The sequence below is a fragment of the Pristis pectinata genome, chromosome 24 (genome assembly GCF_009764475.1).
Source record: "Pristis pectinata isolate sPriPec2 chromosome 24, sPriPec2.1.pri, whole genome shotgun sequence".
In the NCBI taxonomy this organism is placed as follows: Eukaryota; Metazoa; Chordata; class Chondrichthyes; order Rhinopristiformes; family Pristidae; genus Pristis; species Pristis pectinata.
This window is the reverse complement of record NC_067428.1, coordinates 31,936,886-31,951,101: the sequence shown is the minus strand read 5'-3', so window position 1 is coordinate 31,951,101 and position 14,216 is coordinate 31,936,886. Positions and strand designations below refer to the sequence as shown.

The 14,216-nt window shown below is 39.5% G+C and overlaps 1 protein-coding gene across 4 annotated transcripts in view; it reads left to right on the top strand.

Moving 5' to 3' along the window:
• The window catches only part of nfic (nuclear factor I/C), a 409,937-nt gene that overhangs the window by 346,531 nt on the left and 49,190 nt on the right, over positions 1–14,216 (top strand). For all 4 annotated transcript variants that reach the window (XM_052038202.1, XM_052038205.1, XM_052038201.1 and 1 more), the window contains one exon: positions 2,064–2,149. In XM_052038202.1, coding sequence (XP_051894162.1) covers positions 2,064–2,149 — 86 coding nt within the window. The remainder of the gene's footprint in view (positions 1–2,063; positions 2,150–14,216) is intronic.

Genomic DNA, 14,216 nt, shown 5'->3' with positions numbered 1-14,216 from the left:
AAGCCTATCCAGCTGTCAATACAAATGAATATCTCTAACACTCACAACCATTCAAATCTGTTAAATAATTGCACTATTGGTATGTTTAAATTATTAGGGATGAATTAATAAATACACTAGAAATCACTCAAATAATGAAGTATATTTAAATTGACTAAATAAATTTAAGAGAATAGAAATTCCCTGACAATCTCCATCAAAGCTGTTGAAATGAATAAAGTTGCTGAATGCATGCCAGGTTGCTCAACACACATTGAGTGAGCAGATTCTTCTGCCAGGGAATTGGTGACCTGCAGTCGAACTCCATGAAGAGGCCAATGCTGGAATACCATTGGATAAGCACAAATGGGCACCCCTCAGGAAGTTTGGGTCTTCCAATTTCATGCACACTTGCACAGATGTCCTCAGCTTCTTGAAGGAAAAACTTGTTAATGTGTCATTACAAAAGCTAATAAGTCAATGGTGTGGTACATTATGGTGCAGAACAGCTCCTGAGAAATGCATAATATGCCATTTGTGTCTTCCACAACCCCAAAATAATGAAAAAGGTTCTACAACTAGCCTATATATAGCTAAACTATGCTGGATTCACACATACCAATTGAGTAAACAGAAGCTGAAGAATTCAGAGAAGACTTCTGAACATCAAATACGGGAATAGATTAGAAGTAGTTCCCAAGAGTATATCATAGGCTTAAGACAACCTTCCTTTTTTAGCCTTGAAGCACAATGGTAATTCTGTCTAAATCAGCCATGCCTTTTCTTTGGGACACCATCCATAATGTTCTGTGATGAGAAATTTCTCATTGTGTGTGCCTCATGAAGTCCAAACAAAACATCAGCAACCAGGTTTACATTTCAGATCATGAAACTTCTTTGAAATAAAGCCATTTTCTATAAATATGGTCAAGCAAATAAACTGTTCGTGGTCTTTACTTTGAACGGCAGTCAGGTACCGGCCATCAGTTTCCTCATTGATAAGATCTGCAGGATTTAAAACCAAGAGTAGTAGGAAATAACAACACAACAGACATTAACATTTTAACCAAATTTCCCAAGCCTTGATGAGTACTTTAGTTGTCTCCCAGTTCCCTTGTTTCCTTCCTTCAATTTAACATCTACTTATGAGAACAGTTGCTATTTTACCTCCTTTTTGAAATGATATGAAACTAAAGAAAGTTCTATATTTTTTCTTCAGAACATTGCTTATTTATCATGTAACTATGAGAATTTTTTTAGTAAAAGCCTTTGGCCATAGAATTCACCCAGACTTTTGTACTAACTCATGGAAGGTCTGTGGAACATCAAGGAAATTGTATTTATTGAATGTTTTACCAGTTTATACCATTTCTCAGGGAATTCAGTTGAATCAGATGAACTTAGAACAAATGAATCCTCATGAAATATTGGGGCTTTTGTTTTTATGAATTTCAACAATGAGATACAGAGGATTATAAAGAATAAGGAGGGGGAGAGATAGAGGGAGTTAAGAAGAGAATTCCAGATTATGGGATCTTGTCAGTTGTCTGAAGTGGGGCAGGACTGAGCTGATGGGAGCACAGCTGAGAATGGATTTGGATACAAGGTAATTGAGTTTGAGGCACTGGGCTTGCAATGATTTCCAATGCAGATGAAGAATGAGCAGAACCTGTCATGAGATCGGAAATGGGCAGCAGAGCACTGATTGAGCTGAAGTTTGCAGAGTGGGTGTGAAGCTGCAGAGACATTAACTGGGGCTGGAGGTAAAAAAGGCAAGGTTGTTTTCTCAACAGCAGATGAATTGAGATAAGGATAAAAGCATAAGATGTTAATCGAGGTGGATAGGTTGAGCTCTATTGGAGCGCATACGATGTCAGAAATATGGCTCTTTAATTATTTGTAATGTAGCAAATTTATATACAAAAATCTTGTGTGTGTGTGTGCGTGCGTGCGTGTATGTGTGTGTGTGTGTGTATCTCAGTCATTCTTTTGACAATGAAAACATAATTGAGTTATAATGTGGTCTGTGTTAATTCACTATTGGGGATCTGCCCATTGCTTATGACAATGCTATTTCATTTCAGCGTATACGACACCTGGCACGCCCCCAGCTAACCGATCCTTTGTGGGAATAGGACCAAGAGATCCTGGTAGCCTTTATCAGCCACAGGTATTGTAACAGGTCTCGTTTCATTTGTGCTTTGTATTTTGGTAACTAGTTTATTATTGTCACAAGTACTGAGATACAGTGAAAAACTTTGTTTTGCATGCCATCCATACAGATCATTTCAAAACACAAGTACATCAAGGTAGTACAAGGGAAAACCAATAACAGAACACACAGTATATTGTTACAGTACAGAGAAAGTGCAGTGCAGGTAAACAAAAAGTTGCAAGGGTCATGATGAGGTAGATTGTGAGGTCAAGAGTTCATCTTTCTTGTATAAGAGGTTCGTTCAAAAGTCTTATAACAGCGGGATAGAAGCTGTCCTTGAGCCTGGTGGTGCATGTTTTCAAGCTTTTGTATCTTCTGCCTGATGAGAGAGGGGAGAAGAGAGAATGTCTGGGGTGGGTGGGGTCTTTGATTATGCCGGCTGCTTTACCGAGGCAGTGAGAAGTATAGACAGAGTCCAGGGAAGGGAGGCTGGTTTCCGTGATGTGCTGAACTGTGTCCACAACTCTCTGCAGTTTCTTGCAGCCACAGGCAGAGCAGTTGCTGTACCAAGCCGTGGTGCATCCAGGCAGGGTGCTTTCTATGGTGTATCTAAAAAGATTGGTGAGGGTCAACGGGTCATGCCAAATTTCCTCAGTCTATTGCCCTCGTTTCTTCACATCAATGTCTTTTTATCTTCAAAATATTATTGAGAACCAAACTATACTGTCCATCTCAAGAAACTAACATTGTCCGTAAGGTTATTTTCTGATCAATCCTAGTGAGGCTTTGGAAATTAAGTTTAAATGTATTTTGACTGCAACACTTATATCAAATTTTATTTTTGGTTTTGCTAGAAACATCTTAAGAATATTAATTCAATGTATAGTGCCCATAAATGATTATGGGAACCTGCTCAGAGTGGAACTGCCACAAACTATTTAAAATATCTAATTCTGTTCATATGAAAGCATTATTAAATCATGCTTCAAAAGAGCATTTTAAGGGTAAGAAGTCAAAGCAAAGTCTCCATCCTTGTCTGTCGGTAGTTCACTTGACAGACACACTTTACACTACCTGGTCAGAGCCTCAGTAAAGTTTTTTTTTCATTATTTCTTCTCATACAAAGGATCTGGAACATTTCTTTGGTGAAGACAGCCTCTTTGTAGACACAAATTAAAATAGTATTTTAAAATCTTTTACCAATTTATCCTGAATTCATGTGTTTAAGGGTAGTTTTGCAAAGCTGCACAAGAGGAGCGTATTGGTTACAGAATTGGCCCTATAATGTTCTACACTGTTGCCTGAATTTGCATTACATTGCATTCTAGCAACACTTGCAAAGTCATAGTTATATATTATCTTGATTTGCTGTGCATATATAGTAACTTATATTTATAAATGACCTGTATGTACACACTGTTCTCAGTTAGTACTACACCTGTCTTGCCATTGCAGTTCTTGTAATTTAGCAATTCAACAATTAAAAATAAAAGCAGAGGTCACAATGAAGTGAAAACAAAGATTGCCAGTGAATCCATCAACTGGCGCTATGTAGCTCCCTGTCCAATAGAAATGGAAATGATAATACCTTCCAAAATTATTGTAAAGGTACTCAGCTGGCAGTGCCTTGTTGGACAAGAACAGGGCCTCTGTGGGTTGAGATGATGTCTGTAGGGACATAAGCCTGTGACAATTTATTGTGAATACACATTGGTCTCCTGAGGCGCTTGTCCCTGTGTAAGGGCAAGAGGGGCAATGTTAGCAAAGCAATATTAACATTTAAAGGGACACTTTTGCAGAGATCATGGCACAGGGCTCATTTTGATTGGGTCCTGAAAACCCTGGCCCCCTGACCATTTCCCCCTTGTATCTTGGAGCATGATGCAGTTCAAGTGACAGTAAATGAAAATCAAAAACATTGCAGATGCTGGAAATCTGAAATAAAAACAGAAACTGTTAGCAACACTCAGCAGGTCAGGCAGCATCTGTGGAAAGAAGAATCAGAGTTAATGTTTCAGGTTAGAGACCCTTCGTCAAAATTGGGAAAGAGATATGATTAAAAGAGAAACAAAAATTCTGAGGGTGAGCAAGCCAAAAGAGACAGACAGAAATCCCACAGACCACAGGAGATTTTCTTCATGTTCTCTTCCCCAGTTCGGAAAAGGGGTCTTTGACTTGAAACATTAGCTCTGTTTCTCTCTCTACAGATGCTGCCTGACCTGATGAGTGTTTCCTGCATTTTCTGTTTATATTACAGTTCAAACAACATTCAAAGTCACTAGGCTGACTTTCCTCCTCCACTTTAAATGTGAATGATTCTAGCTGGTTATGTGGAATGAAGATTTTTCTACTAATCAGTTCATCTTGCAGCTCAAACTCTGACAAGTTTCAAAGATGCTCGGGCAAGTTATTGGATTTACCCTCGCATCTTCGAAACTTAAGTACTTGTAGATGAACCCGTGCTCCCAGGAGAGGGACAGGGATAGATGAGGGGTGAGAACAGACAACAGGTGGGGATGTGTAGAGTGTACCCTCAAACAAGACCAGGACTTGTCAGTCACCGACTAAATCTCTCTCAGGCTCTGTCTTTCAGGGGCTGAATTATGGATCCATTGGGTGGTCTGGCAAACTAGAATTAATGGAGAAAAGAACTAAATAGTGCGAAAATAATGAGAGGATCATGGGAATTACATTCAGCCAACTATGCTTATGTCAGCGTTAGATCTTTAACTGAAGTTATCCACTCTAATACCATCTCTCTGCCGTTCTCCCAGTTCCTTTTTAATTCATCCTTTTCAAATTCTAAATCAGCTTCCTTTTCAATGATGCCACCTCTTTACAAGCAGAAAAAGATTTTTCTAACTTTTTTCTTTGATCGATGATAATCCTGAAAAGACTCTCAGATCTCTGGATGTTTTAAACTATTTACCCTTTCAAAACCTTTCATAAGCCCACAGAATGGGAGAAAATGAAGAAATCAAAATGTGAACTTAAAAAGATAACAAAAATGTGATGTCAGAGGAAAATAACAGATTAAAGGGATAAGGGAGGATTTTAAATTTAAAGTCAAATAATTGAAAGACAGTTATGATTTTCAACTTACATGTTGTAACATGAAGAAAAAAAGGCTCTTTTATTTTGGGGAATGATGTCAGTTGCTGCATAAACGTTGGGTTGGAATCATGACTTGAATAAGATGAAGGTGCTACTCTCGGATGTGAGAGGGTGCAGATCTCTTGATGTGATTCAAAGTGAAAAATTGTTTGGTAACAGCCCTCTGAAGTGTCTTGCATTGTTTTGCTGTTGTAAATGTGGTTTATAAATGCAAGAAATGTTGCTTATTGTCATAAATATTGTCTTCTGACATCCTTTAGTGTTAGTGGTAGAAATTGAGATGTACATCACCCAATCTGGGAGAAAAAATGAAACTTTCTCTCAATCTGTGACAGGACTTAGAAAGATTAAGCTACTCTCTGTCTCTGTTTTTTATTACTGTTAAATATAGGGTTTTGGGAGCAAATTGCAAAGAACTATATTTTTCTTCGGTTGCTAAGTTTAACTAAATATTGGACTGAATGAAGCTGGCAAACATCAATAGTGGGGTTTTTTATCTGTGATTCCTGCTACTTTAGTGACGAATCAAAATCAGGTTTATTATCACAGATTTATATGCGTGAAATTTGTTTTTTTGTGGCAGCAATATGGTGCAAAGACATAAAATACTATAAATTACAAAATAAATAAATAGTGCAAATAAAAGGAATAATGAAGTAGTGTTCATGGACCGTTCAGAAATCTGATGGCAGAGGGGAAGAAGCTGTTCCTAAATCGTTGAGTGTGGATCTTCAGGCTCCTGTACCTCCTTCCCAATGACGGTGAGGGCCCTTAGTGATGGATGAAGTGAGGGTCTGCGAAGTTAACTGAAAGAATTGCTTTCTCAGAGTTCATTAAAGTTCAGTCAGGATAAGCAAGTGAAGAATTGCATGTGGCACAGAAAGATAAAAATAAAACTGAGCTCTGAACTCCACAAGAAGCATGAATTGTAGTCATTTACACATTAATGGAATGATATGCTTTCATAGCTGGGTATGTGACAGGGTATCGCTAATTATGAATGCATAGTAGGCTTACCAGAGACTAGAGATCTTCCCTCACTCTCAACCATCAGACATGACACAGTTCTTTCAAAGAAAGATGGATTGCTTGATACTTAAAGATATGGGTTGTACATTGTACCGAGACTGTCAGCACAATTCCACAACCTAGTTAAGTCAAAATCAAGTACAACTTTAGATATGGGGTAAATTTGCTCAATGAGTACATATTTGGGTTGTTAAACTAGTGCTTCAGATGCTTAACAAATGAAGGAAATAGAGGAGAGTTGTCACGTTGGCTGGATGCTAGGGGTGGTGGTGCTGTCAGGAGAGGTGAGAAAGATTGGGTTGAATTACAAGGTACCTACACCCTCCAGGTATAACATGCTGGTGCTGGCAGTGTGAGGGCCTGTTAGCATGCACGGAACCTGAAAGCACAGCCTGTCTGTTGCCTGCAATGTTTGCACGGTTGGCTGTCACCACTATTTCTGTGAAGAACGCTTTTCACCCTGTCACTCAGCAAAGAAGCTGTACGGTTGCAAAACTTGTCAGATTTTCCTGTAAATTCTTCAGCCTTCCAGTGCGGTGGTGTTCTTGCTTTGAGTTCTCTGCAAGTTCCAGGCAACCCATGAAGCACATGGACCCAGAGTTGAGTTTAAACCATCTCAATGTCATTCTAGTTGAGCCGCTAAGATTGAATTGATGGCCTTGCATGTCCAAATAGGTTGTCGAAAGCACTGGTGTTAAATGCAGAATTCAGCAGATTGGGCAGAATTGGTATTGGTATTGGTTTATTATTGTCATTTGTACCGAGGTACAGTGAAAAGCTTGTCTTACAAACCGATCGTACAGGTCAATTCATTACACAGTGCAGTTACATTGAGTTAGTACAGAGTGCATTGATGTAGTACAGGTAAAAACAATAACAGTACAGAGTAAAGTGTCACAGCTACAGAGAAAGTGCAGTGCAATAAGGTGCAAGGTCACAACAAGGTAGATCGTGAGGTCATAGTCCATTCTCATTGTATAAGGGAACTGTTCAATGAAAGCTACATGTTCCTACTACTTAAATTCAACCCCAATGTTTCCCAATTTCACTGCAAGTATTTAATCGTTTGCTGAAAATAGTACATGTCACAGAAATTCCAAAGGGGATGATGGAGAGTACAAATCCCTAGCAACTGTTGAGCAACCACTGACAGGAGAGGGCAATTTTGCAAGCAGTAGGTCAAAGCCATTTACTTTATTCAGTTTTACGATTACCAATTAGAATAGCAGGAGGCTTTTCATTGAAATGATTTTGTACAAAATAAATTCAGTAACGGGAATGATCAAAATTTCCAGTGAGCATTTTAATTGATCACTTCCTATTAAGCAAATTAATGATCATAAGACTTCTAACTTGATTACCTAATTTATCTAATGTGCAAAATATTAAATTGTCCACCAAAAGCTTAATTTTATTTATTGCATTTGATGCTTGAATCTATATAAGTTTTAGTAAGACTAGAAAATAAATACAACATTGTTATTCCACTAACAAATGATGGACCTGCACCAAATTTCCTTCTCTATTAATTGATAAAATTTGCTGAATTATCTTATTTTTTTATTTGCTTCACCTTTCTTATTGTACTTTCGGAAATGCTGTCTAACTAGAGTGCTAGAGTGAGCAAAATCTACGGCACAAAAAGGAGACCATGCATCACATCATACAGGGCCAGTAATCAAGAGCCTGCTGCTCTTGACGTTCCTACTGGTAGAAGCCATGGGTTTGACTGGTCTATTCAGGTTAAATCCACTTCTCATTGCCTCTCTGAAGCATTGTAGTTTACAACTCTTCAAGTATTACACCAAGTACTGAGGGTTTCTGCCTCCACCACAGTTTCAGGCAGCGAGTTCTGGACCTAAGTATCATGAGTCACGATTAGGTTGGTTTATTATTGTCACATGTACTGAGATACAGTGAAAAACCTTATCTGTGTGCCATCCAGACAGATCATTCCATACATAAGTACATTGAGGTAGTAAAAAAGAAAACAGAATGTGGAATATAGTGTTACAGTTACAGAGAAAGTGCAGTGCAGGAAGACATTTAAAGTGCAAGGGCCACTATGAGGTAGGTTGGGAGATCAAGAGTTCGTCTTTAGTATATGAGAGGTCCATTCAAGAGTCTGATAACAGCGGGATAGAAGCTGCCCTTAAGCCTGGTGGTACGTGCTCTCTTATGTCTTCTGCCTGATGGAAAGGGGAGAGAATGACCAGGGTGGGAAGGGTTGTGTTGGCTGCTTTCCCGAGGCAGCAGGTGGAGTAGATAGAGTCAATGGAGGGGAGGCTGGTGTGTGTGATGGACTGGGCTACATTCAGCACTCTTTGAAATTTCTTGCGGTCTGAGGTAGAACAGTTGCCATATCGGGGACATGCTGAATTTCTTTAGCCTTCTGAGGAAGTAGAAGCATTGGTGTGCTTTCAATGTGGCTCGACCAGGAAAATTGTTGGTGATATTTACGCCTCGAAAATTGAATCTTTGAATATAAGATTTTCAATTTTTTTTAGTTATGGTTAACTTGGTGGGACACTTATAGGTTGAGTTAAAGGTTAGTTAACCAGTCAAATATCTTTGAGAAAGGGGAATGCATCTCTGCAATGTCACCATCAAATGTATAGTGTTATTTAGTACATACTTGATCGAGGTTGCCAAAATCACATTCTACAAACTTCTTAATGAACCATATGGGCATCTTATAACTGTGGTAGCCAGCTCTGGTTCCATTTAGAACTTCCAATGCTCTTCATGGAAGGTCAAAACCTGGAGGCCTTATTGCTGGGTGGGAAACTGGATGATGATTCTGGTTAGGGTTTGATTTCAGGTTTCCTTCCAAGTTACTACTCTGTCATATCCGGAGTGGAAGATGATAGCCTTCTTGTGGCCACCCTGCAAAATCCAAATCCAAGAAGGAAAATCCACAACTAATGTCATCACAACTGCGATTGAACACCTATCAGCCTCCCAGTTGATGGAGCAACAACCATAGAAATGATTCTTAAGTTAACAAAGTCTTATTTATTCAGTAGGTCTACAGAGATTCCTAAAATGTTGTCCAGTCAAGAACACTGCCTTTCGTCCATCTAACCCAGGCAACAATCTAGCTAGATGTTACTCAGTCATTAGATTGCATTGTCATGATTCAATCTCAAAAACTTACTTTTAATCCCATCACCAATTATTGGTTTTATTAAGTGATTTCAAAATTAAATGAACTGATAAATAAAAACAAAAGCAGGTATTTTGTTCACAAGCTTGTCATGTTAATTAGTTGGTTCAGTGTTGTGATGATGAACACTAAGGTTAGTCTTCTGATACATTGTAAATGGACACTTGTCAGCAGGCTCTCAACAAAGGGTATAACTTGATTTTCAGTATAACCACAGCTGGATAGCAAACTATCCACTTCACTCACAAAGAGCCCATCTTACCAAAATGTGAAAAGTGATTGTTATATTTCCATAGGCAAGCATGCAAGGAGTTAAATCATCATGGAATATTTCTAATCCAAACATTTTCTAAAATGACCACAAAAATAGATGCTAACCTGTGGCAGCTTGCAAGAACCACACATTTTTTTGTTGTCCACAGTGCCTTCATTTCCCTGAAGAGGCATTTAATTATGTTTGAGAATATTGTTGCTGTGGAAGTTCCACAATGGTAAAAATATCTTTCAAGCAAAAGCACATTTTCTAAAGATTAGCGATGTATTGAAAGGTTAATCCCAGGTCATAATATCACATCATAAACAACTCATGCAACATGAGTGTAGTATTCTGTATGGATCTGATCACTGCTGCAAAAACAACTATTCAGGGCATTGAATGGATGCATAACAGAACAACTCGGACAATATGAGTGGTGGAGGGGTTGGCTTACAATGGGCAATTGTGCAAGTTGACTATGTTAACCCTGGGAAGGAGAGGATGAGATCTGCCACCATTTAATGACTCGGAAGACCAGATAATGTAGATCATGATGAGCTGTTCCTTCAAGTGGTTTCCTACCACATCCCAAAGACTGGCCACTGTAAATTTCTGTGGGGAGTTGATGGGCGTGTGATAGAGAATGGTTTCAGTGAAGTAAATGGGAGAATGGAACTGATGAGATTGTTCTAAGAGCTGGCATGGACACGATGGGCCAAATGGCCAGCTCCTATCTCATAAAGTGATAATGTGAGAAATATGAAATAATATGAGAATATTAACAAAAAAAGACATGGATCCTGGAGAGTGTAAAGGGAGGCAGAAGGTTCAGAAGGTGAGTCAGACACTTTAGGCCACAGTGGGGCAAGGAAGAAGAGACAGTTGGAGCATGTCAAAGTGCCATCATTCCTGTTTATGCTTTCACAGAATTTGGATGTTGCTGACAAGACCAGAATTCATTATCCCTCACTGGCTCTTGAACTCTGGCTTGCTATTTCAGGATTCCCTTCCCTGAAGGACATTGAAGAAACAGACGGGTTTGATGGTGCTAGTTTTTCATTCAAAAATTTACTTAATTACTTTAAACTTTACTAGCCCATCTACCATGTTGGGAAATCATACTGCTGGATTGGTAGCCCAAATCTCAAGTTACTAGCCCAGTAGCTTCAGCATGTACTATCTTAACTCGTGTATGATGTGAAAACCTAACCAGAGAAGAAACATCTTCTGCTGAAAGGTTCCAACTTTCTTCTTTCTTTGTTGAGAACCAGTTGTAAGAGCTGTAATCAATAGCAATGCAGTACAGTAGTTAAACTATTTGGTGGATCAATAACCAGAGATTGAAGCTCCAGTAATTGAAATCTTTACAAAGTGTCACCTTGCAGATCAGCAAATTTAACTAATAGCACAGGAATACTAATGCCTGGAACTGTGCCTCTATATGAATGATTAATATCTCTCTCTAGTATGTTTCATAGGTTTGCATAAACTTTCCAATGTATAATGTGTCTTCAGTAACCAGAACGATCACTGGGGGATAAGAGGGGAATGATTCTATACACTGATCTTAAACTACTGAGAATTCCTGGCATTTAATTTCAGCTCAGTTTCTTGAGATAAATATCACTCTTTGTCAAAAAAGTACAAATGTAAAATGAGACGCACAAGATTCTGCAGATGCTGGAATCAGGAGCAGCACACACAAAGAGTTCTGGAGGAACTTGGTGGGTCAGGCAGCATCTATGGAGGGAAATAAACAGTCGACGTTTCGGGTCGAGACCCTTCACCAGGACTGGTAAAATGAGTTTGAGCATTCTTAACCTCGTAGAATAAAATGTTACTAATTGATCAAAAATTGGATTGGGTAGAATATTCTGCACAGGTGCAGGTAAGAGTATTGTTCAATATAACAGTGTTTACATTAAATGTACCTGTGCTTGCTTTTACAAATCTGTTGCAGGCACGGAACTGCAATCTTCACCTCATTGAGTGCAAAGCTCATCTAATATATTTTCAGAAAAATGCAACATTGTTTACCTGCATCTGTGTAGTATATTCTATCCAATCCAATTTTTGATTAATTAGTCATTTTTTCTGCAGCGTTAAGAATGCTCAAAGTTATTTTACATTCATACTTATTGATGAAGAAGAATGATTTTCATTTCAAGAATCTGAGCTTGAAATAACTGGTGGGAATTGGGATATAGATCAAATGGAAAGTTGGCCAGAGCACTGGCAGATCCAAGCAAGTGTGTGGTAATGCATTCTGGGCAGTCAAATAGGGGTAGGACATACACAGTAAATAGTAGTGTGCTAAGGAGTGTTAACAAACAGAGTGGCTTTGGGATTCCTGAAATGGCAACACAGGTAGATTGGATGGTGCAGATGGTCTGTGGCATTCTTGCCTTCAGAGGTCAAGACATAGAATATAAATGTTGGGATGTTGTGTTGCAACTTTACAAAACACTGGTTAGGCTGCATTTGGAGTAATGGGTTCCGGTCGCCATGCTATAGGAAAGATGTGGTTGCACTGTGAGAGTGCAGAGGAGATTCACCTGGATATTGCCTGGATTGGAGGACTTTAGTTATGGGGAGATATTGGACAGGCTTAGCTTGTTTTCCCTGGAAGGAAGGAGGCTGAGGAGTGACCTGGTAGAGGTTTATAAAGTTGTAAGAAACACAGATAGGATAGATAGAATCTTTATCCCGTGGTAGGGGTCCCAAAAAGAAGAGGAGATAGGTTTAAGGTGAGAGAAAGATTTAAAAGGAACCTGAGAAAGGAAAAGGAATTTTATACAGAAAGTGGTTGATATCTGGAATGCACTACCAAAGGAGGATCAGGTGCAATCACTCTTTTTAAGACAGAGTCTTAAGCAGGCAAGGCATAGAAGGATATGGCAGCTGGGATTAGTGTAGACAGCAAAAGGTGAGCAGGGACATGGTGGGCGGGAGGGCTCATTTCTGTGCTGTACAACTTTATAACTCTATGACTATCGCAATACCATATTCCTGGCTCTCCCCCAAGCCCTCGATACCTCTTGTGTCTTGATAGCTATCTGTCTCCTTCTTAAATATATTCAGTGACTTGGCCTCCACAGCCCTCAGTGGTAGAGAATTCCCTAGCCTCTACATGAAGAAATTTCTCCTCATTTCAGTCCTAAATCTCTTGTCCTGTAACCAGAGTTTGTGACCACCCATTCTGCGTACCCTAGCCAGGGGAAACCTCCTCCCCACATCCAGTCCATCTCGCTATGTCAGAACTTAGTAAGTTTCATTCGGATCCGACTTACAAACCTAGTTGATGTAATCTCTCTCTATACGCAAGTCCTGTCATCCCGGGATGAACCTTTGCTGCACTCCTCAATGACAAGTATAACCTTTCTTAGGTGAGGAAGGAAGCTGTACACAATACTCCAGGTGTAGTCTCACCAAGGCCCAATATAATTGTACCCAGATCCCTCATGCTATGAAGGTCAACAAACCCTTTATCATTTCACCAAAGCATTTAGTCAGAATAGGGGGCAAGCTTCATTATTTTATGGTGTTGTAAGTGTTCGAGCTCGGTACTGGATCAAAGGACGTGATAATCTGCATCATGAAAGGTCGTCTTTCATCCTACCATCCCAGCCTCCCATCCTCCTAACTCTCAAGGCTACAGGGCAGTGAGGAGATAGGAGAAAAATGGGGAACAAAATGATGGACTTAAGTTTAATCTTGCACCATTGCCAAATGAGCATTACTGGGGCAGAGTTACCATTTCCTTAACTATTTCACGAAGGAAAAAGAAATGTACACAATAATTATTAGCAAAGACTGAAGTCAGTAGAAGGTTAATTTTTCTCAGTTTAAAAGCTCCAGACATTTATTTATCGCAGACCAGGAAAATTGACAAAGTACTTTGTGGAATACACCATGCTGGTTTTACGGTGTATTTAGTGCATCAGTGGGGAATAGACCTTCAGGCACCAGCTGCATGCAGCAACATTGTGCTCACGACACACAGACTAACCATCTGTGCCCTTTGCAGCACTCTCACGTAGAACTCAATTTTTTATGAGGCATTCATAGTTTATGCATGATAATAATATAGATACTGTACAGTCATCTGAATGCTAATGAGCAGCCTCATGGTTGCACTACCTTGGAGCTCGATGTGACTGTGGGCAGTGTGCAGATGTCGTCATTCTAATTAGCTGCCACAGGGCTGCATCACTGCTTTTTGCAAATAATTAATGAGGCTACACATGGTGAGATGAAGCCTGGTGACCTCCTCCCAGATCCAGAGACGCTCAATGTCAACAGGTGATGGTCATCTTCTTTGCCAGCCTCGCTCTATGTGGTTTTCCCCACCCAGTTCTAATGTGCAATTCAGACAGAAGAGAAGTAATTTCAAACATTTGTGCACACCAGTCCAACTGGCAGTGGACAGAGTAACTATATCACCGGCAATAACTGTAGTGGCCCATTTTTCAAGTTGGTTGTTTGTGTCGGTGAGCTGCTGAGTACTGATCACTGGT